Source organism: Malaclemys terrapin, chromosome 15 (genome assembly GCF_027887155.1).
Source record: "Malaclemys terrapin pileata isolate rMalTer1 chromosome 15, rMalTer1.hap1, whole genome shotgun sequence".
Taxonomy (NCBI): Eukaryota; Metazoa; Chordata; order Testudines; family Emydidae; genus Malaclemys; species Malaclemys terrapin.
This window is the reverse complement of record NC_071519.1, coordinates 25,032,710-25,053,689: the sequence shown is the minus strand read 5'-3', so window position 1 is coordinate 25,053,689 and position 20,980 is coordinate 25,032,710. Positions and strand designations below refer to the sequence as shown.

The 20,980-nt window shown below is 56.1% G+C and overlaps 1 protein-coding gene across 2 annotated transcripts in view; it reads left to right on the top strand.

Moving 5' to 3' along the window:
• The window catches only part of IGSF9B (immunoglobulin superfamily member 9B), a 98,257-nt gene that overhangs the window by 12,555 nt on the left and 64,722 nt on the right, over positions 1 to 20,980 (top strand). For both annotated transcript variants that reach the window (XM_054049514.1, XM_054049515.1), the window contains exons 2-3: positions 14,555 to 14,752; positions 17,908 to 18,054. In XM_054049514.1, coding sequence (XP_053905489.1) covers positions 14,555 to 14,752; positions 17,908 to 18,054 — 345 coding nt within the window. The remainder of the gene's footprint in view (positions 1 to 14,554; positions 14,753 to 17,907; positions 18,055 to 20,980) is intronic.

Sequence of the window (20,980 nt, the reverse complement as noted above, 5' to 3'; positions counted from 1 at the left end):
CTACTCTCCAGAAACTGGGCTATGATTGGTGGGGGGTGGAGGGGAGGGTTGGGTCCAAATGGGGCAGCGGTACCTCTGTATGCTGATTGGTGGAGGTGCATGCAGGGTCAAGGCTTCCAGGCCTCTGATTGGTGGTGGAGTGGGGAGGGGGGACACATATGTGTCACTGGTCTCTTGGCCCCTGATTGGTAGGGAGGCACATCTCTCAGGCTTGTTGTCCGAGTCCCAGCTGGCCCTGTGGAGTGGCAGAGTTGGTCAGTGAGCCCGTTAATTACTTGTTGATGGCAGGGGGCCCTGCACACATCACGCTCCAGCGGGATGGTGCTTTCGCATCCTCTGAGCTTTCCCGCGACCTCAAGTGAACCTTGCGATTGTGCTGGCTGAGCGCGAAGAGATTGCTCCAGCGTGCTGGACGCTCCGGGAGCCTCCTGCTGCACGGCGTCCTGGGGCACCAGTGGAGCATTAAGGGCTCAGGGAGCTCTGCGGGCACTGGCACTGGGGGATGGAGGGAAGGGTCATGTCACCATTCAGGCAGCACTGACTAGGGTAGGATATTTGTCTGCTGCTCCTCTCTGGCTTCTCTGGACTGGTGTCTCCTCCATTATTTGCCATATGGGGCTTTCAGGGAGAAGGCTTGGCTGCCCCAGGGCAGGGCCGGGGTTCATTTTACCCGATTGCGTGCCTGTGCTGTGCTGGTCCACAGGCAGCGTGTATAATGAGTGTACCAGTTGCCTGGTATGGATGTGAAGAGTCTCCCAGCCAAGCCCCTCTGGCTCCTTGAGAATCCCCCAGCCTCGCCTTCTCCCTGGGAGGTTGGGGTTATCCCCGTTTTCATGAGGGACGTTGAGCACAGAGAGGGGCAGGCCAGAGATCTGTGCACCCAGAACCAGGAATGAGACTTGGGGATCTAGACTCTGAACCCTGCCCTGCCCTGCCGGAGTCAGGCACAGAACCCAGGCGCCCTGACTCCCAGCCCGCCTGCTTTAAACATGGGACCCCACTGCCCTGCCAACTGTGCACTGTTTCAGAGGCCCAGACTGCGCTCTCGTATGGGATTTGGTACTGAGAGGATGGCAGGATTGAACCTTTGGGGTTAGCGGCAACCTGCCCAGTGAACTGTCCTTCCTTTTCTTCCCCACTTGTAGTGGAGCTTTGAGGGATTCTCTGTCATTTGATGGGTCCCATGTGCCCAGCTGGCTGAGAGAGGGTCTTTCCACTGGGCTCGATGCACCTTTCTCGAGCCCTTTCTGCCTCTCTCCTCCCCCTGTATAGCAACTCTGCACCAAAGTGAGAACAGCTGCGAGGCAGAGCTGGTGACAGAGTGTTAACACTCCTGTTATTGGACACTCTGTCTGAAGTGGGGCCTGGATTCATCCCACAAGCGGAGTCCCATGTGCTTCAGTCAGAGTCTGGCACCCTAGAAAGATCTGGGGCTTGGAGAATCCGTTGGAAATGTCCGTCGAACTGCTGCTGTTGCCCCCTGGTGGAGGGGGAGGGAGCCATGGTGGCTCTGACCCATTGGGATAACCCTGGGAACGAGATGGCCAAGTGGAGTAGTGGAACCCAGTTCTGAATATTTGAAGCCTGTAGGCATCCAGATGAGCTGACAGGGCTGTCTTCTACTTGTCATGGGCTGGGTGGCTCTGCTGGGATAGGCAGAGCAGCTCTGAGTGCACGCCCCTTCCCCTCTCCCTGTCAGCTGAAGGGAGTTTATGGGGAGGAGTAGGCTGGCTAGGTGGAGGGACTGCAGAAGCTCTGAATGCCCAACATGTTTCTACCTGACCAGGGTGACGGGAGATGTGCCCATATGCTAGGGAGTCTATGGAAATACGGTAGTAGGGTGTCTCCTCCCTGATCTCGCTAGTGAAGCCTTGCTCACAGACTCCTATTTGTGAGGCAGGTGTTATCTCCACGTTAGAGATAGGGGAAACTGAGGCACAGAAGTTGGGTGTGTTGGCCAAAGAAGCAGAATGAGTCTGTGGCAGAGGTAGAAATGGAACCCAGGCGTCCTGACTCCGTCCCTCCTCACCAGTTACCGCAAAACAGTGCTTCCCTCAGAGCTTGAAGTAGCCCCCAAGAATCCTAATGTCCAGGTTCTCCAGGAAGGAGCTTGCAGCGGAATCCAAGGGACCTGACTACTTGGGCTGCTGGATGCCGCATGTTCTCTCTCGGGACTCGTAAAAGGCCCTGCCACAATTGAGTGTGCGCGGTTGTGTTGTGTTCTAAAGCTTATTATGAAGGACCTAGACAGAGCATGGGACGGGCACGCCTCACATATGGACTGAAATAACCCCCTAGTTCTGCCTTTCCTGTCATCGCTGATTGATGGACACGGCCACAAATGCAGTACCTGTCACCGCACATTCGCTCTGCTCCACTATTCCATCTGTCATGTCCCAGCTCAGGGTTGGACATGCTGCAGTCCACAGCTATGGCTCTGTGTTGATCCAGAGTGTTGGACATCCCTCATGGCCACTCTGTGTCCTGGGGGTGATGGGGGTGTTCGGAGTACTCCATGATGGGGCAGCAGAGCCATGAAGTTCTGTCCACCAAGATGGTGGGGTCCAAGCTGTCAGAGCTGTAACAAACAAGAGGCCCTTTCTCTCCCCGCCATGCCCCAGAGAAGTGAGAAAATCCACAATGCAGGTGTGAAATCAGCTATCAGAACACCTCTGAGACCTGAATGGATCCTACAACCGACAGTGTTCGCTTAGAAAGATACTGCCTCATACGTGATGTCCCCGTCTCCTGGTGCTGGCTTGTATTTCAACCAAATGGGCTGCAGAGTGCAGAGGACATACTCATTTGACTGTGGGGCGGAGAAGGGAGGGAAGAGAAATGGAAGATGTGGGGGGAAGAGAAAGAGGAGTGGAGTTACTTCTGTTGTGTACGCACTGACCTGCCCAGGAGCAGCGGGGCCTGTTTGTGTGTGGAAGTTTCATCAGGGCCATGTTTGAAATGTGAGCACCCATGCCGCTCCTGCAGAGTTGGCACACATGCCAGCCCTGCATTTCTCTGCCCACCGTGCAAAGTGGCGCTTGCAGTGTGGTACTTGTGCACATGATTCGCAGAGTTGCATGGGGCCTTTTAATACCCATAACTCTTCTGCATCTCTCCGTATGGCCAATCGCAAGCATTCAAAAAATCACGTGTCAGACCACAGAAATCCATGATGTGTTTAAATAATACCTTTGGGATTCTTTTCATTTGCCCTCTGGCTTTTTAATCTTTAGGTCCCATATGGGTCATGCTCTCAAGCTTTTCTTCACAAACACAAGGGCCGGAAACTTACTTTGTAAATGAAAGCTGAAATTCTCACCTGATCACATGCCTTCAGGAGCTAGGGCTTTTAAGAAGAACACCCAATATTGTGAGACTCGTAAAACTCTAGGAGCTGGTGATGCTGATCTCTCCAGCACCAGTCACTCTAGTATCTATAGTGCTGTGCTGTAAATGGCAAGTTTTTTGGAGCGCACCATGGGTGTGCGTGCATATTTTGTAGACTCAACAGGTACTTGTGACCCCACAATTTGGCAGAGTTACTGAAGAACCCTCTGCTGTTGTGGATGCTGTCCCATTTCCATCATCTCTTTTGTCAGATCACAGGTGTGGTTAAATGCCTGGAGGTATCCTAAATGTGTGTAACTGCGTGGGACTGTCCCCAAATGTACTGCTTGGGTTGGAGGTGCAGTTAGTTTTCCCCCTTGTCCCTCTTCCCTGCCGCAAGGGCATGGGATGCTGGCATCCCTTGCGAGATTTTTGAGCCCAGTGCTCCTCGCCCTCCCTAGGAGAGGGGAAGTTACTAGACTGGAACGGTAATTCTGGGCCGAGGCCACTAATGTGCAGACAGAGTGAAACTTGCTAGTGAGATGGGGGCATCTAGCCAGGTATGTGAACCAAGCAAGAGAGGGAATCCAGAGCGAAGAGCAGGGCTGGGGGGTGAGAGCAGGGATCCCCACAAGAACTGGGTGCTTGTAATTCTAATGGATGGCAGACAGCTTTCCTCACGTGGAGGTGAAGCCTAGCCATGCATGTGGTTACTCCATTGGCTTTTTGATTAGATACCGGCACTGCAAGCGGCCAGAAACTGACCTATTTTTCCTTCACTCACATCCCAGCACTTCCATTCCAGAGGCTACTGCAAGGCGTATGCATGCTGCCCACTCCCTCTGTGCCAAGCCTGTTTGTTTGGGCAGCAGTGGGCAGGAAGCACTTGGCAACCCGTGAGGGCAAAGTTGCAGGTGTGTGTCGTGGATCCTGCTGGTGGGAGAGGACCAGGCCCATCAGTGTGTACAGGCGGCTCTGACATGCCTGGACTTTCCTCTCCCCTCTTGGAAAGAGGGAATGGGATTTCAAACCTGGCTTGTGTTCATTTGGCTCCAAATGGTCTAAGCCCAGGCAATGGCTTAGAGCTGGGCCCCTAGTCACTTGGTCCTGGCTCCGTTTGAAATGAGGATGTTTTTGAAACACCCGTGTGCACCCATGCACGCCTTTCGCTTGCTCAGGCTCCCTTGTGCGTTCCTTTTCTTGTTCATTTGTTTGCTCTTCCCACGCTCATCTGTTCTTTCCCACTCGTTCCTTCCTTCTCTCTCCCATGCTCATCCATTCTCTCTCCGTTTCTCCATTCATTCTTTCTCTCCATTTGCCTTGTTGGTTCTTCCATTCCTGTGTGTTCACTCATCCATTCTCAGCTTCGCTCTTTCTCCATTCACACACGCTCCCATTCCCATCTTGTTAGTTAATGAGCTGCTTCTTGGAGCTGAAGTTAACTGCCTCTACTGCTTGTGGGTGGGCTGTGAATCTTCATGCCCAGCTGACATTGGCTTCCCCTGGGCTCTCTCCTGATTGGTGGGGGGTGGAAATCCCTTGCTTTGGCCATGCTGCCCGGAAAGGGCTTATTGCCAGGCCAGTTAGAAGGGAGGGAGGAAAAGGGAGCATTTACCTCTGCATGGGACAGTTCTTGTCTGTTCTGCTCATCTTTCCAACAGAAAAGGGGATGGTGCAGTCCGTCCCCTCCAACTTAGCTGCTGCCGCCTCATGGAAGGATTCCAGGTCCCAGAATCTTCTGCAGTGATTTGTTCCATCACTTCTTAGCTGTCCGCCTGCCTTGTTATGTGGATGACTCTGATTATACCCCTTGGTCTTAGCCCCCTCATGGCCTGATTTCCAGAGAGGCAGAGCACCTGCAGCTCCTGGTGAAGCTGTGTTTCTTCAGCAACTTGGAAAATCAGGTTGAGTCTTTGCCCGGGGCTGAAGGATGGGACGGTGATCTTCAGAGATGGATTGCCGTGTGGAGGTGGACGGCAGGGACGTCTGTCGAAGAGAACTCATCCCCTTAGCTTCTGGGCACAGGATAATAGCTGATGCTCATGAATCCTCTTTCATCTGCTGATCCCAAAACACTTTCCAAATGCCATCACCGATCAATCTAGTGCCCTGGCTCTGCCTAGCCTGTCAGAGACACGCGTCCTGTCTCTGAGTTTGCAGGCTCAGGCAGCGCGAGGTGATGAAGACGGGCCAAGAAAGGGGGTTCAAGCAGCGCAGCGTAACGGACTGCATCTTATGGAGAGAGCGAAGCCTGTTGAATGCTGGTGGCTTTGAGAAGGGGCTGAGGCAGGAGGGGGAATCCAAGGAGTGGGATGGGATGCGGGGAGAGGGCTTTGGAGGAGGTGCATGAGGAAGACAGACCCTTCCAGGCACAGGGAGGTGAGAATGGGAGGAGGGAGTGAGGTGAGGAGCATTGAGGGCTGGACTCAAACCCTTCCTCCTCACTTCATTCTCAGTGATAGGGAGCCAGTGGAGAGATGTGTGGAGCTGGGTGGGGGAGATGTTGTCAGAGCAATGCATTACTTGCTGGGTAGATGGGAGGGTCTAGAGAGAGAGGTTGGAGATGGCATGGCATCTTGCCCTTGGCACCGGGCTGCGAAACATATGTTGGCTCTGGGAGTGGGAGGTGGGTGTGGGAGGATCCTGGCTGTGAGGGGTGAGGAAAGGGAGGGGTCCCAGACAGCCCTGAGCTCAGGTGCTGGGGAGGATGGTGGCAGGGGAAGGGGTGAGGTGAGCAGAGGGGATCTGCGCTTGCCGTGCATGGTTTGCGGAAGCAGCAGGGCACCCCCGAGGAGACATTGGGGAGATGGCCACAGGCTGGAGAGGGAGCTGCAGACCTGCACGTGTTGCCAGGATAAGGCCAACAGCCAGAGCATGGGAGGTCACTGGCACAAGGGGGGCAATGAGGGAAGAGTGCGAACAGCTGACTCACCGGCACCCCTTCCCGCAGCACCCTGGGTCTTCCCCAGATAGCCAGGGAGTCCCTTCCTGAGCTGTGCACTATGTTCCCTTCCTTCCCTCCCCTCCCCACACCTGCTCAGAGGCCTGCGTGCTGCGATGTGCTAGGGAGGATGGTGTTAAACTGGTGCAGGCTGTGCATTAAATGGCTCGTTAGTCTGCTTGCCATCCTCTGTGCCGAGAAGGGGTGCCTGCGGGGCCGAGGGCTCAATGGCTTCCTTCCAGACGTCACTGGACCCTTTGTATCGGGCCTCAAAGATACACGCCTTGTGCTATTTTTTTGTCTCTTGTCTGTAAAAGCCTCTTTGAAGCTGCCTTGGAGAATGGGCTGTCCTGTCCCAGCGATTCAGCAGTCCCTGAACAGAAAGATTTGACGCGTCAGGGCTGGTGTCATACTGAACACGAGACTGTTCCTCGCAGGTTGTGCATGCCAGCGGAGAGCGCTTCCAGCTCCTGCAGTCCCAACCTCACTCAGCAGGAGGCACTGTAAGGCATAATGTCCGGGATCATGTAGCTGCTCCAGCACGTGGCCCCCGTCCTCTCTTGACCGATACCTTAGGCAGGGCAGTGGGGGGAAAAGGTGGTACCGCGGCGTTAGGCATCCGTCCTGTGGATAGCTGTTGCTTGTTCTTTCCTCTCCACCAGGCCGTGCACAAACTGCTGCTGCTATTTTTTTCACCTTTTGTGCTGAGAAGCTTGAAGATTGAATTACCGACTTCCTGCGAGGAAAGGCCGTGAAATACAATCCAGTCGAGAGCAAATTAAAGTTGCTAATCGTGCCGAGAAACCCAGAGGCTGGCTGTGAATGGCCACGGTGGGGATCAATCAGCTGTCTTGCCTGACATAGCACTGGGGGATCTGCTTCCAGTCGAAACTCACTTATTCCCAGCTGGAGCCAGGTGGTGGGCTGGAAGCGCCTCCCTCCTCTGCCCTTGGTCCCTTGCCATCAGAGCAGCTTGGGCTGTGCTCTCATCAGAACTAGGCTAAGCAGCATCAGGCCTGGACAGCAGTCAGATGGGAGCCCACCGGCTGTGGCAGGAAGTAGCACTGGTCGTGCTTTATGCGACTCACCTCTGAACCCAGCACCCCAGCGTTATGAGGGTGGTGGTGCAGGGGGTTGTCTGCTGTGCTCCCACAGGAGCATAAGTAGCTGATGCAATGTGCTGTGGTCTGCGCTGACCACAAAAGGGGCCTTGTTGGCTAGCTCAGTTCTTCACAGCCACATTCAAATGCGATCGAGTCCTTCAAGAGAGTCTTCAAGCTTGCGTTCCCCCATGCTGAAGCCTGTGCACCGTTTGCTGTGTGGACGTACCCTTGGCTGGGGGTCTTGCAGTAGCTTATGACGGAGGTTGCGGCCTTTCTTGGGATCGGCTAACCCTGTGGCTCTCCGTGTGAGCGCCGTAGCTGGCGCCTTCCTGTCACTCCCCTTGAGCGCTGTAGCCCTGCACAAACAGCATCTGCTGGCGTGGGGTAAGGTACAGTTTGCAGCTGGTTGGTGCTGGTCCCTTCCACTGCAGCTGGCCAAACTGCACTGAAATCATAGGGGTGTGAGCTGGTTGGAATCTGGCTCTGAAATAGGTTCAGCAGCCATGGGGAGAGACTTGTTTTGAATGGGGCCTGCGCACATGCGCCCTGATCCCGAAAAGTGGGAGCGGAGTCCTCAGACCTGGAGTGCAGCAGGCGACGTTGGGACATCAGAGCTAGCAAGGGGCTGCTCTACAGCGAAGCTGGGAGCACTGGCTCAGCAGGGTTCTCCTGGCCAACACCCAGCGTCAGGCAGCCCCCTTGCCTGGTGATGCCAATGACCAAGCTTCCTAGGATGCGCACCGTCGTTGGGTCTGCCTGGCCTTAGCTGAGGAAGGACTGGGCCCTGTGCTACTCTACAGGGCTGCCTCTCTAACTGCATTGCTCTTCCTTCCCCACCACCCGTCATGGTTTTCCTGGTGTCCCTTCCAGGCTGGGCCAGCCCAGCTCCTGCGTGTAGCCGGTGGGGTTCAAGGCACTTCCTAGTCTCACAGCCTCCTCTTGCTGTGGGGGCAACACTCCAGCGTCCCCACGCTAGGTTGGGAGCAGGGGCCTGCTGTCGGCGAAGCCCCCTGAGCCAGGTTTAGCTTCCCCAGTCGTGAGCTCCTGGAGGCAGGTGCTGAGAACCGTCGCTGCTCCTAGCGCACGGCGTCCCTGGCTGAGGGGGCTGTTTGCTTGACAATGTGTGTGGGGGCAGGAAACAAGCGTTATTGGACCAGACGGAGATTAAAATTCAGGACGAGAAGCCGGAGCTGGCGGAGGGAGCTGCTGGAATATGGGGAGAAGGGAGCTGGTTCTGCGTCAGTACCAAGAGCTGCTAGTGCTGGGTATCTGGGGCTGGGCGAGAGCAGGTAGCTGCCTCTTTCTGCCTCCGGCGAGGCAGCCTCTGGGTCTCCTGGCCCCATCCTGTGAGGTGCTGAGTACCATCCGCTCCTACTGATGGCAGGGGGCTCTTGCACTGAGGCTGTGTCTGAGGTGTGTAGGCAAATATCAAAGCCCTCTTTAGCTCATCTTTCACACACGCTGCCCAGACCCTTTGGGATAGCATGGCTGAGGCCTGGCAGACTCATCCCACCAGTGTTCCTGGGTTGGGTGGCATAGGCGGCAGTATGAGACCACTGGTGCTGCCAGTGCTTATGGTGGTATGCCTCTCCCTCCTCTCCAGCCAGCCCCTCCCCTTGCCCTTCTGCTGCTCTTGCTGGCCGTGTGGAAATCTGAATGCTCCTCAGGTGAATGGAGGGCCTGGTGCTGACTGGAGATAAGAGAGCTGGGGACTGTGCCAAGGTGCATCAAGTCCTACACGCGCTGGCAGGACTCCAGCTGTGCGTTAGGGAGACACTGCAGCTGCTGCGTACCGGCGAAGGCTTGGATGGGCTCCGAGCTTCTGCACTGCACAAGCTGCTAGCCAGGGAACACTGGGCTGGCGAGGACGTGGGAACCTGCTCGTTCCCTGTTGGGTGGGGGGCAGGATGGATGCAAGTCCTCGGTATCCTGAAACTTTGGGGCATGGTAAAGAGGTCTTGCAGATTCTCCTGTGGGGCAGAAGGGTAAACACCCTCTGCCCCCAGACTGGGGTGGCTGTGAAGTTTTGGGAAACTGAAATCCTGCGGCCCTTGCTCAGCCAGTCGTCCCCTCCCCACCCTGGAGTTGAAGGAGATTAGGACGAGTGTAGGATTGGACCCTCATACAGGAGGGCTGCTGTGCCTAGCAGGGGAGCCTGCCCCTCCTTCCTTTGTCCCAGCAGGGCTCACACAAGGTGCTCTCACCAGCATCAGTTTGAATGTGGTAGCTGCTGTCCCATTTAGATGGGGGGGAGATGGTCATACTGTGGAGCCAGGCAGGTGGTTGGGGGAATCTCTGGGCAAACCCCAATGATTTCTCCTGCTGGAAGGAAGGCTGGCTTGGACCAGGCTCCTGGACAGTTGGGTATCAGATGCCGGCTGAGGCCCAAGGAACGGTTTGGCCTTCAAATGCCCTGTGCAGACCCCGGCCCCTCCCTCTTGCTGCTGCAGCGGCTGTGCGGACCCTGCTGCGGCATCTGAAACAGGAGCCACTCCAGAGCTGTGGGGGTGCATTTGGAGCCGGCCTGTGGCTAGTAAGCCATGACTTTGGTTCCCCGCAGCGTGGGGTGGTTGCATTGTGGAGGAGAGGGTAGTAGCACAGAAGGAAACGTCCCCGGGACACTGGAGTGGGAGAGGATGGATGCCAGTCTCAGGACCCCCTCAAAGCATTGCAGATTTCAGGGGTGGGGGTGGCAGCTGAAGTCACCCCATCAGCTGACAAGGTGCAAAAGCCTTGGCCTCATTAGAAATGCAGCGATAATGAGGCCCAGCGAGGTGCAAAGAAATCCTGCACAGGTGGTGTGAAGCCCGGGGATGGGATGATGATGATTGGTGAAGAAGGCTGCAGCTACTTGCTATGTGGCTCCCTTCTGCTTTTAGACATGTCCCCACTCCCTGGTGGTGGTCTGCAGCCATGCACCTGCGGTGTGTGCCTGACCCGAGTGAGCAGTTACCCTCCCAGGCAAGAGACATGGCCCCTCCGTGCCCACATGCCAGGCAGCCTATCTACCGCTCAGCGTGCGCGCACACACAGCATAAACCCTTCCATTGTCCCCAGGTCCCTCCTACTACACCTGCACCCCAACCACCCCTTTGCCACGCTTCTGCCCGTTATACGTCACCCCAGGTACACTCCTCCTCCTGGTTACAGACCCCATAGCCTTCGCCTGTCCCCGTGCCTGTGCTGGGGAGCTGTAGAGGTGCTACACTCATGGCTGGTGGCCTTGTGCGATCAGACTGGTGCATGTTTTTCCCTGCCCTGGCGCAGGTTGCAGAGGAGCGAGTCTTTGGCTGCTGCCTACGCTATCCCAGCAAGCAGCGGCTTGCCGCGGTGCCAAATCCACCTGGCTCCTGCGTCCCCAAAGGGACTTTGATTATCAGCCTGCACAGGGGGCCCGAGGGGCCCGTGGGGGCCGTTTGCTGGTTTACGTTTGTGTCTGAGCCAAAAATAACCAGTGATCTTACTCTCCTGTTGTGGAAAAACAGTGATGTCACTATTGGCCAATCAAAGCTGGCTCTGAAGAGCAGAGCGAAGGATCTGGGAACATGCCTCCCTGAAGAATGAAGATTCTTCGCTGGCGGGGGCAGCAGCAGCGTGAGCAGCTTCCCGGCTGCATGCGGAAAGGAGCCTTTTCACGCTATAAGAGCTCCGCTACCCGAAGCCGCAGTACCACGGAGCCGCTTCCCTGATTCCCCAGGCTCTGGCTTCTGCAAGATCCAGGCAGGAGCGGACTGAAAGGAGCTTTTAAAAACCACTGCTCTCCTGCCCCTGGGAGAATGGCGCGGGCTATAGGGGAGCTCCCAAGCAACTCCAACCCCAGCCTCTTCCAGCAGGCGTCTCTGCAGGGAATGGGGCAGGGCACTGGTTGTGATGTGGCAGACGGCTTCGTAAGCCCCAGCCTTGCTTTGCAGAAATCTTTTGTAGGGGTGTTAGTTTTGGGGGAGCTCACGGTTATTGTAGTCCCAGCACTTCACTGTAACAGATACTCTGGGGAGCGGCGCTGGCTGCGGCAAGGGGCTCAGAGGAACAGCAAAGCTAGCCTCTCCCAGCAGGGGGTGCTGTGGGGCATGGTGTGGGAGCAGCAGGGGGCTGCGAACAGCTGCTCCGGTCCTGACTTGGGTTGGTAAGATTGTGCGGAGGCTGGTGGGGGTGAAGATTGTGGAATTTCTGGGTTGCAAAGGGTTTTAAAGCTCTCTCTCCTTGCCTCTGTCATGCTGAGCCTGGCTGGCTGGCAGAGGAGACTGGCCCTGTGTACCATGAATATGGTACCCCCAGGCCTTACCGCACAGCTCCTGCTGTGGAGAGACCCCTTGAATGGGCCTGTGCAGGGTAGGACTGTGTGGGGTCCCACCCACCTCCCAGCCGTTATAGGAGAGCAGCTGGTTCTCCTCTTTTCTGAAGCTGGTTCAGAAGATGGAGAAGGGGAGGAGTGGGTGTGCCACAGCGAGCTGCTGTGAGCCCTGCACCTTTCTCGCAAATCCTGTACCTGCTAATAGCTTGCTACATATACCTCAAGGGGAAACCACAAACCACTGCACTACCCCTGCGATTGTGCGAAGCCTGGAGGAACCATGTAGGGGAGGCAATGTGGCCTAGTGGATAAAGCATTGGACTTGGACTCTGGAGATGTGGGTTCTGTTTCTGGCTCTGCCACTGGCCTGCTGGGTGACCGTGAGGAAGTTCCTGTGTCGCTTTGTGCCTCAGTTTCCCCATGTGGAAATTGGAGCGGAGGATGCTGATCTTTGTAACACACTTTGACCTCTATGGATGAAGAGTGCCAGGGCTTGCTTTTACCTGGCCTTGAAATACAGCCTGCCCTGGGGTGAACCTAGCTGTTCCACATTGAAATTGCAGAGGGGTGAGTTATCCCTAGTAGAAGTTGGCCAGAACATCTGTGGCGCAATGGGCCTTTGGTCAGAGGATTTATCTGAAAGGTTGCGCCGTCAGCAAACTAGCACCCCCTAGGCGCAGCCCTGTAGGGCAACCAGACAGCAAGCGTGAAAAATCGGGACGGGGGTGGGGGGTAATAGGAGCCTATATAAGAAAAAGACCTCAAAATCGGGACTGTCCCTATAAAATCGGGACATCTGGTCACCCTACAGCCCTGGGACTTTTGGGACAGAGCTGACGCAAAGGAAAGAGCGCCACCTGCTGCAGCATCGTTCTCTGCAGCACATGGGTCTTTTTCTCTCCTGCGGTGACCTGACCTGAGCCAATCCTGCTAAGCCTGGGGGAGTCCTGTGTTCGCAAGGGGAAATGGGCTAGCTGCAGGCTCCCGATAGCGTGTGGGGAGGGGCCGGCAGCAGGCTTGGGGAGAGGTGGAAAATGCCTGTGTTTGGACTGTGGGGGCTAGCTCTGGTCTTTGGGAGGGGTGATGTGGCTGGTGCAGGTTAGTGGGGTATGGACATTGCAGGGGGATGCGGAGCTAGGGGATAGGTCTCCTGGCTCTGGGGAGATGCAGGTGGGGTGGCCACGAGGGCAGGGCAGGGCTGGCTCAGGGTCTGGGGGTGGATGTGTCAGGCGGGTTCCCGGGGCGTCCAGAGCAGCTGTTTTAATGCTGTCACCGCTCGCTGGGCTGAGCCTGGGTGGCGTCAGCACTTTCCCTGTTGAAAGGCCCATTCCAGGGGCTTGTAGCTCCTTGCGGTAATTGGCTGGCGAGGCGAGTGGGTTTATGAATGGATGTCTCCCCTGCTGAAGGGAGGAGAGGCGTCCCTGAAGATATTATTAAGCAATTCAGAGCTGATAGAAGAGCTGTGCATTTCCTGCCTGCACCACCACCTCCTCCTCCAGAACGGGAGGCATGGGCACCTGCATGTGGGGGTGGGGAGCGTGGGAGGAAGGTCACCTTGGAGGGAGTCTCCACGTGCTGAGGGGGCAGAGGGAGCTGGGGGGCTGGCTGGGTAGTCGGTGAGAGGCCTATGTGCTCAGGGGGAGCAGGCCTCAGGGTGGGCAGCCTTGGGGGCCGCCCCCTCCCCTGCCGTGCTTTGCTGGGCTAGACCAGAGCATTGTCTGCTCTCTGCGCCCACGGCCTGGTCTTTCGCACTCGCAGGCAGAACTTCGAGAAGGGGCCATCAGTAGGCAACATCTATCCATCACGTTCGCCCTCGCTCTTTTTACACTCCCAGCCACTTCCCTTCGGTCTCTTGCCCCCAGTGTCCCCATTCTGCTCCCCTTCCTTTCGGAGTTGAGTGGCCAGCCCTGGGCATAGCAGCGTGGAGATGCTCTGCAGCAGCCTTTGGGCATGCTCAGTAGCTTGTTGTGGCTCCCCAAAAAGGGGGGGAACACACGTAACGGATCCGTCCAGCTAGCAACCCCAGCGATCCAATGAACCAACCAAACAAACCAGTGGCTGCAGGGTGAGCTGTCTCCTTGGCCCACCTTTGGCTCTGGCGAGGTGGGGAGGGGCGGCTTAGGTGCCCCTGGAGCAGGTGAGGGACCCCGCCCCCTTGGCCTGGCGGGAAGTGGATTGTTCTCTGGCCGGTCGCTGGGAGGACAGCGAGCAGCTGGAGCAAGGGGTGCCTCTGGCAGGTCTTGAAATCACACTAATAACCCGGTTGCACTGGCACCATGTGCGGTGTTGGCAGACTTTGTGTGTCTCAGTTGTGGAAGCCGCTGTTTCCCAGAGGGGTGGAGGGGCTTATTGGGAACATGTTGCCCTTTGGATGCCGTGACTCTCTAGGTTTGGATGCAGTTTCCTGTTCTCAAACTGCTGATGGGGAGGCTAGCACGATCCATCCCTGGCACCATGGCAAGCGGCAACAGAGGCCTGTGGAGTGGGATATCCTTAGTCTGCTGGCTTTCCTCCACATGGCCCTGCTGCCCTGGTCTGCTCCCAGCCTTCGGCTAGGATCGGGGCACTATGCTGCCGGCTTGCTGCCCTGTAGAGCCTGGCCATGTGCCCCTCGTTAGCGTGGCGCTGTGGGTGACCTGCTGCTGCACAGTCGGGGCGCGCGCCTTTACTCAACGCCCCAGCGTGGCAGTAGGGAGCTCAGCTGCTAGAGGGAGTGTCTCCGTTTCCTAACCAGGCCCAACTACTGGTACCCAAGCCCTAGTGTGCCCTGTGAAAGAGTTGCCACGTGTACCTGCAGGAATGAGGGGAGAGGCTGCTGGCAATAAAAGCCACCGACTCTGCCCGGCTGATGTTTTGTTTTTGTTTTTTGTTTTGTTTTGTTTTTTCTCCCAGGTGTCTACGGCTCAAGGGAGGAACCCGAGTTTGTGACAGCTCGTGCTGGTGAGAGCGTGATCCTGGGATGCGACGTGATCCATCCGCTGACCGGGCAGCCCCCTCCCTATGTGGTGGAGTGGTTCAAATTCGGAGTCCCCATTCCCATCTTCATCAAGTTTGGGTTTTACCCTCCCCACGTGGACCCAGGGTATGCAGGTGAGTTGCCGAGCCACGGGCTCCTGTGCTGAGAGGGGATGGGGCAGCCGTGGCCCTTCCACTGGGCTTGGTGTTTCAGCATCTTCACCTGGAGCGACCAACCTGCCGTAGGCTGAGGTGGATGCACACTGTGTCCTCCAGCCCTGAAGCACCCCCCCCCCTCGCCATCCGAGGGCAGGGGCATTCCTATGCACCGTTCCCCAGCATGCCCCTGGAGTGCACTGAGAGCTGGCGGTTCGGCACAGGACTGTTTCCAGTCTGCCCCCTTCCAGGAAAGTCTCTCTCCCCCTCTCCCTTTCATTCCATTCTTTCCACCCGGCTGGTTTTAATTAAGCGGCAGCATCGGGAAGCCAGCTGGGCTGTGTGGGACGAAAGGAGCCAAGGAAGCAAAACCAAGGGCAAGCCTTGCTGCTCCCTGGGAACAGCGGAGAGCCTGGGCTGCTGCTTTTGGGGACAGGAGCCTTGCTTGGTGTCCTCTCTGCCGCAAGGGGAACTAGTCCTCCCACTGCGTCTTGCACTGTCCCCCTGGGTGTTCAGTTCCAGGGGACACCCCTGGGAGGGGGAGATGAGACTGAATTGGGTGAGTGGGGCAGGACTGAGCTAGGAGGTGCTGGATCCAGAGGTCCCCCGGGTATAAGGCCAGCGTCCGAGCTGTTGAGAGAGCCCGAGGTTCTCGGACACCAGGCCCCTGCTGCTCCCATTGAGGTCATTGGGGCGTTTGCTGGGGTATCTGGGGGCTGCGGGAGCTCAGCACCTCTAGAAAGCGGGTGGGCGGGGGAGAAACCGAGTCAGTGAGGAGACTGGCCTGACCTGGTGGAGTGACTTGCCTGAGGGGAAGGGGAAAGGGAGAGCAGGCAGTGAGCTGTCCATGTGGGTGGCTCCATAGGCCTGCTTCCCATGGGGACCTCTGCCCTGTGCAGCCCTGTTTGCCCATTGCTGGCTTCCTAGGGGCTTGTGCTGCATCCCTTCGCCACCCCATAGTCCCCTGCAGCCTCCCGTGGTTGCTGGGACCCGAGGAGGGTTAGGATCAGGACAGGGAGGCAGCTTGCAGGTGTAGCAGCAGCTGGCCATCCTCGTGTGGGGAGGGGACAGGGTGCAGAAAGGGTCATCCCAGGCTATGACCTGGTGACTGTAGCAGGTGTGCAAAGCCCTGGGGTGAGACGCTATTGCATCTCCTTAGATGCCCTACCAATCCCTTCCAGCTGCTGCCAGTCGGCCCCTTGCAGCAGTAGGAAGCTGGAGGTGCAGTGACTATTTCTTGCATGTGGTGCATGGAGCTGCACGGCGGTGGTAGGGACGGAGGGAATCATGCGGTTGGAGAATTGATGCAGCACAATCCATGCCCTGAAGCATCGGTGGGGGAGGGAGAGAGGGCAGGGATCCTGTTACTAGGCGGGCTTTGATCCCAGCCCTGTGTGGACACAATGTATACATGGGTAGGGGAACGACCCTAAACTGAAACCGTGCAGATGCACAGCTGCCCCCGGAATGATCTCCCAGTGAGATAGGGAGAGTAACAGGACCTGGGAGAGCAGTCACTTGGCCAGGAGGCAGGGAGGCACCCCACAGCTGTTTGGTTGGCTTGAGCATGGGACTTGGCAGACGATAAAGGGGTTACTGCCAAGGAGGTATTAGCGGGGGGTGCGAGGAGGGAATGGTTTCCTCCTGCAGGTAGGTACATCAGTTCCCTGCTGTGCTGTCCAGGAAGGGAAGGGATAAGGTGTGAGTGTGCACCCTAGGAGCAAGGGAGAGACTCAAATATCCCATCCGTGCTCTGCTTCCAGCCAGCGCCATCACTCCAAGGTGGGAGTTGGCCAGGAGCCCTGATTCCCAGCAAGCAGCATGGTTGGGGAGCTGGCAGTCCCTGGAGGGTGTCCAGCAGGGAAACTAGCTAGCGGCTTGCTATGTGGTTCTCTTTTCTGGCCAGAAAGAAAATGATTCTATCATGAGTGGCTGGGGTTTTCGTCCTCTCGCTCTGGCCTGCGAGTGTGTCCTTGCCTGTCCTATTCCACCAGCCGCAGGTCGTACCTGGTTTGCATTTTGCTCTGCTGCGAGTCAGTTTTCAACGTCTGTCTCCTCGGCACATGCCTCAAGGCTGCCCCGGAGCCATCACCTTGAGTGGGGCTTGGCTCTCTCTGCTCTATCCAGTCCTTGGTCAATGGGGGTCAGGTTAGTGCCAGTGGGGCTGGTGGTTTCTGTGGTGGGAGCACTTACCCACTGGAAGCTGAGTTGTGAGGCTCCCCTGGCACGCGGCTGCCCCACGGCTGCAGGGGGTAGCTCTGAGTCACTGCACACATGGAATAGACTCTGAACTAGAAGTGAAGGGCTCCTGTCTCGTGGCCTGTCCCCTGGATGCAGTGATGTGCGCTAGCCCGGAATGGGGGCATGTTGGAGCTTCCTCCTGGGGGAGGGCTGGGCTGCCTTTGCAAGGGAGCAATTCTGTGGCAGCAGTGGCTGGGGAAAGAGCTCCAGGACACATCTTGGCTTGAACACGGAGCTGGAGTCAACCCCGACGTGTGTCTGTATAGGGCCCCTCTGCTGGCAGTAGAGTGGGTGCTGTTAATCCTCATTGCAGAAGGTGGTTTTCTCTTCTGAGATGTGGGGAAAGCCCTGTGTCCCAGATGAGCTCCAAATCCATGGGGCCCTGACCTTCTGGTCTCTCTCATGGTCTGTTGGCCCTACCCGTGTCCCCGGGGCACTGATCTCAGGTTCGCAGTGTGCATCGCCCCCACCTTCTTTAGCATGGGGATATCCTGGCAGACTGGATGGGCAAGCGAGAATTTTCTAATTCCAGGAGCCTCAGTTCTTGGGTGCCCAGCCTGAGACCCCTGTGGAGGCGAGCGTTGGCTGCTGTCTTTGAAGTCAGCAGGCCTTGCGGTGCCTGGAAAATTGGGCCTGTGGTGCGTTGTGTTGGACCCCCCAAAATAGAGAAATCAGTGTCCCCTTTTGAAAAAGCCCGGCCTCAATGTTCAGTGGTGGAGAGAGAGCCTGGGCTGGGGGCAGGGTGGACTCTCCGCAGCCTCTGTAAGTGCCATTCGAGAGGCTGGGTGTCAAGTGGTGAGTTGAGGGGTGAGGCTGATGCTGCATTGCGGCTTCAGGGCCCCCTTTCCCGGCCGAGAGCTAAGTCCCTCTGACTCCGTCCGTGTCTCTTCCAGGCCGCGCCAGCCTTCATGACAAGGCATCCCTGCGCATCGAGCAGATTCGCTCTGAGGACCAGGGCTGGTACGAGTGCAAAGTGCTTATGTTGGATCAGCAGTACGACACCTTCCACAACGGCAGCTGGGTACACCTCACGGTCAATGGTGAGTAGGAGGTGGGGGGGCTTCCCCGCTGCATGAGTCTCTCTGGGCAAACCTGCTCCTGGCATGTGACTGACCAGAACCCCAGGAAGTCCCAGAGCTCAGCTGCTCTCTTGTCTGGTCTGCACTGTCCACTAATGAAGCCCTTTCCCTTCACCCAGGCATCTCCCTTCTCCTTTGTATCTCTGTTGAAACTGCCAGCTAGGGCCTTCCATCATCTCCGGCTTCCCCTGTCCTGTGTTACGGGGAGAGCAGCCATCTGTCATGAACAGGCCTCAAGGCCCCATCTGTTGCCATTTCTCAGACCGTGCTCGCAGCAACCAATACTGCAGCGCCAGGAATATCCTAGATTGAGACTTTAGGATGGGGAGAGAGGAGTGGATCAGAGGGAGGAGGGGAGATGGTGGGAGAGAAGGGATGGAGGAGTAATACCAGGAGGGTCTCCAAGCCCTTCACTGGTTGTTGAAAGCCTCAAAAGATACCTGTGGAACAGGTGAAGGATATAAAGTGAAAGGATCCCTATGTGCCACAATGAAATGCAGCCACCTCTGGAGTGGAACATGGCAGCTGTTTAACAGTAATACTTGTACAACTATTTGGGAAATGAGGCAGTTTTATACCCCCATCAAAACTGCAGTGGGAGTTGGGGTAATGGGATGTAACACGCCTACAGCTCCCCAAATTTACCACAGGTCTTTAATGACCACAGCTGGTCAGGACCTAACTTCTACATGGCCAGCAGTGCTGGCATCAGTACAAGGGAAGAGCCCCATTTAGTCAGCAGTACCACTTCCTGTGTGTCCTTCCATGTAGCTATTCCTTGGAGGGCTCCCATCCAAGTTCTGGCCCAGCACATCTCTGATCAGCTCGATACAGGCTGTTACCAGCCTGTTTTGCTGCCCCTCCTCTAGTTCCTGTTTCAAGGCTGTTTCTCCAGGTTTTCTTAGCAGCACTTTTCAGTGTGTCCCGTGCTCGTTGTGTGGTGCCTGTGGATCTCTCTGGGAGGAGAAGGGGCCAGAACTGCCCTCCTTCTCATCATGAGAGGCGATGGGGGGAGAGATGGGCATGTAGTGCTGTCCATTTCTCGTGCTTATCTAGCCCCCACCACTGTGGTATCTGACAACCAGCCTTCAATATCTTCACAACCCCCCCGTGAGGTAAGGAAGCACAATGCTCCCCACTTGACAGCTGGGGAATGGAGGCCCAGAGAGACTAAGTGACTTGACCCGGATTACCTAGGGATGTGTGTGTTGCTGCAGGAATTGAACCCAGGCCTCCAGCAACCCAGGCTTGTGCTCTATTCACTGGGCCACCTCTTGTGGGTCATTGTGAGGTAGAAGGCAGGTGAGCTGCGCTGGGACAGAGGTAGGCAGCTGCTCAGACTAGGGTAAATCCACGGACATTTTAGCTAGTGAGCAATCAGGGACCAATCAGCCAAGTCCAGGAATAACCCAGGTGGGGGCAGGTCTGGCGCGCATTAGCATAAGGAATGTGGTTCAGGGCTTACTGTGCATTTGGTACACCTGAAAGGTGCAGGGCAGACTGGGATTGCAGGAGGGTCTGTGGGCGTGGGTGGGATGGGAGAGTAGCGTATATATGGTCTGTGTTAGCAAGAGGAAAACCAATGAAGGTAAGAAACACTGGTACATGGTAGCTCCCCTCTCTGCCTTTGTCACCTTCCTTTATAGCTTGCCCTTGGCTGAAACGTCTCTCGGGTGGGTTTGCTTTGTCCCCACAGAGCAGCTGGGGGAACAGTGGGCTGGTTGTCTGCATTCTGCTAGCGAGTTGTTGTTTTTTTTTGTCACGGCTTTTGAACGAGCTGATCAGATGAGCAGGTGGCAATGGCTCGGGGAGACGAGACTGAATCCCACCCTGGATGGGGGGAATCTGGATGCCTGGCTCCTGACCCTGCAAGCACTCCACCGGCAATACTCCTGTTGGGTTCTGTGGGAATATTGCTCATGGACTGTTGCAAGGTTGAGCCACAGGAGTTGGTCCAGGGGAAGGAGAGAGGAACTGCCTGCTGGGAGATTGCACTTGGACCTTGCCAACATGCAAGTGGCCCCACTTGTACTAAAATCAGTTTTTAAATCAGTTGAGTTGCACCTGTGCCAACGTGTGTGGGCGCACGTAAAGCTGTTCACACTGGTTGATATTGACGTAGCTTACTTTGATCCATTGCAAAGAGAGTTAAGTGTGTCCACACAGGAGTTGCACCCATGTAACTGAATGTAACTTAAAAATTGATTGATTTTTTTTTTTGTTTAACTGGACCCATTTTTGTAGAGCAGCTCTGAACCTGAGAATTGACTACACTTAATTACGAGTTTGAAACGCTTTCTCTTTGGGCCGCGTCTGGGTGCTTGGTTTGTTTGCGGACAGCAGCATTGGCAGCCTGCAAGTTTAAGCGCACGATACATATTGCATAGGCCCTCCCTTGGGCTCTATGCTTTCAACTGGAATAATAAGCTAGCCGTTGAGACTGAGAATTTGACTGAAAAGAAAAGAATTTGATAAGGAATGCGCTTCCATTCATTATTGTATTTAATCAGAGCCAAAAGGGTGCCTGGGGAAAGAGGTAAAGAGAAGTGGGAGGATGAGGGTTACAGATTTTGATCCTCATACTTACGCCAGTTAGCACTTACTCTCTGAGTAATCTCATTTGGCTTTCATGGAACGTTTGAAGGAGTAAAATCCAGCATGTGTCAGAATCTGGCCCTTTTTTTGCCTTGGCTTGTTATGTATTCGTTCGTCTAGTTCCTATTTAAAAATCTCTCTCTCTCTCTCTCTGTTTTGTGGTCTCTGAACTCGTGGGTAATGCTGTGAGCAGGATTTTTGAGAACACAATGTGCCTTCTGATGCTGCGAGTGGAGATGGCTCCACCAGACTGTATTCTAGGCTGATGCACCAGCACAGACTGCTGCTGTGT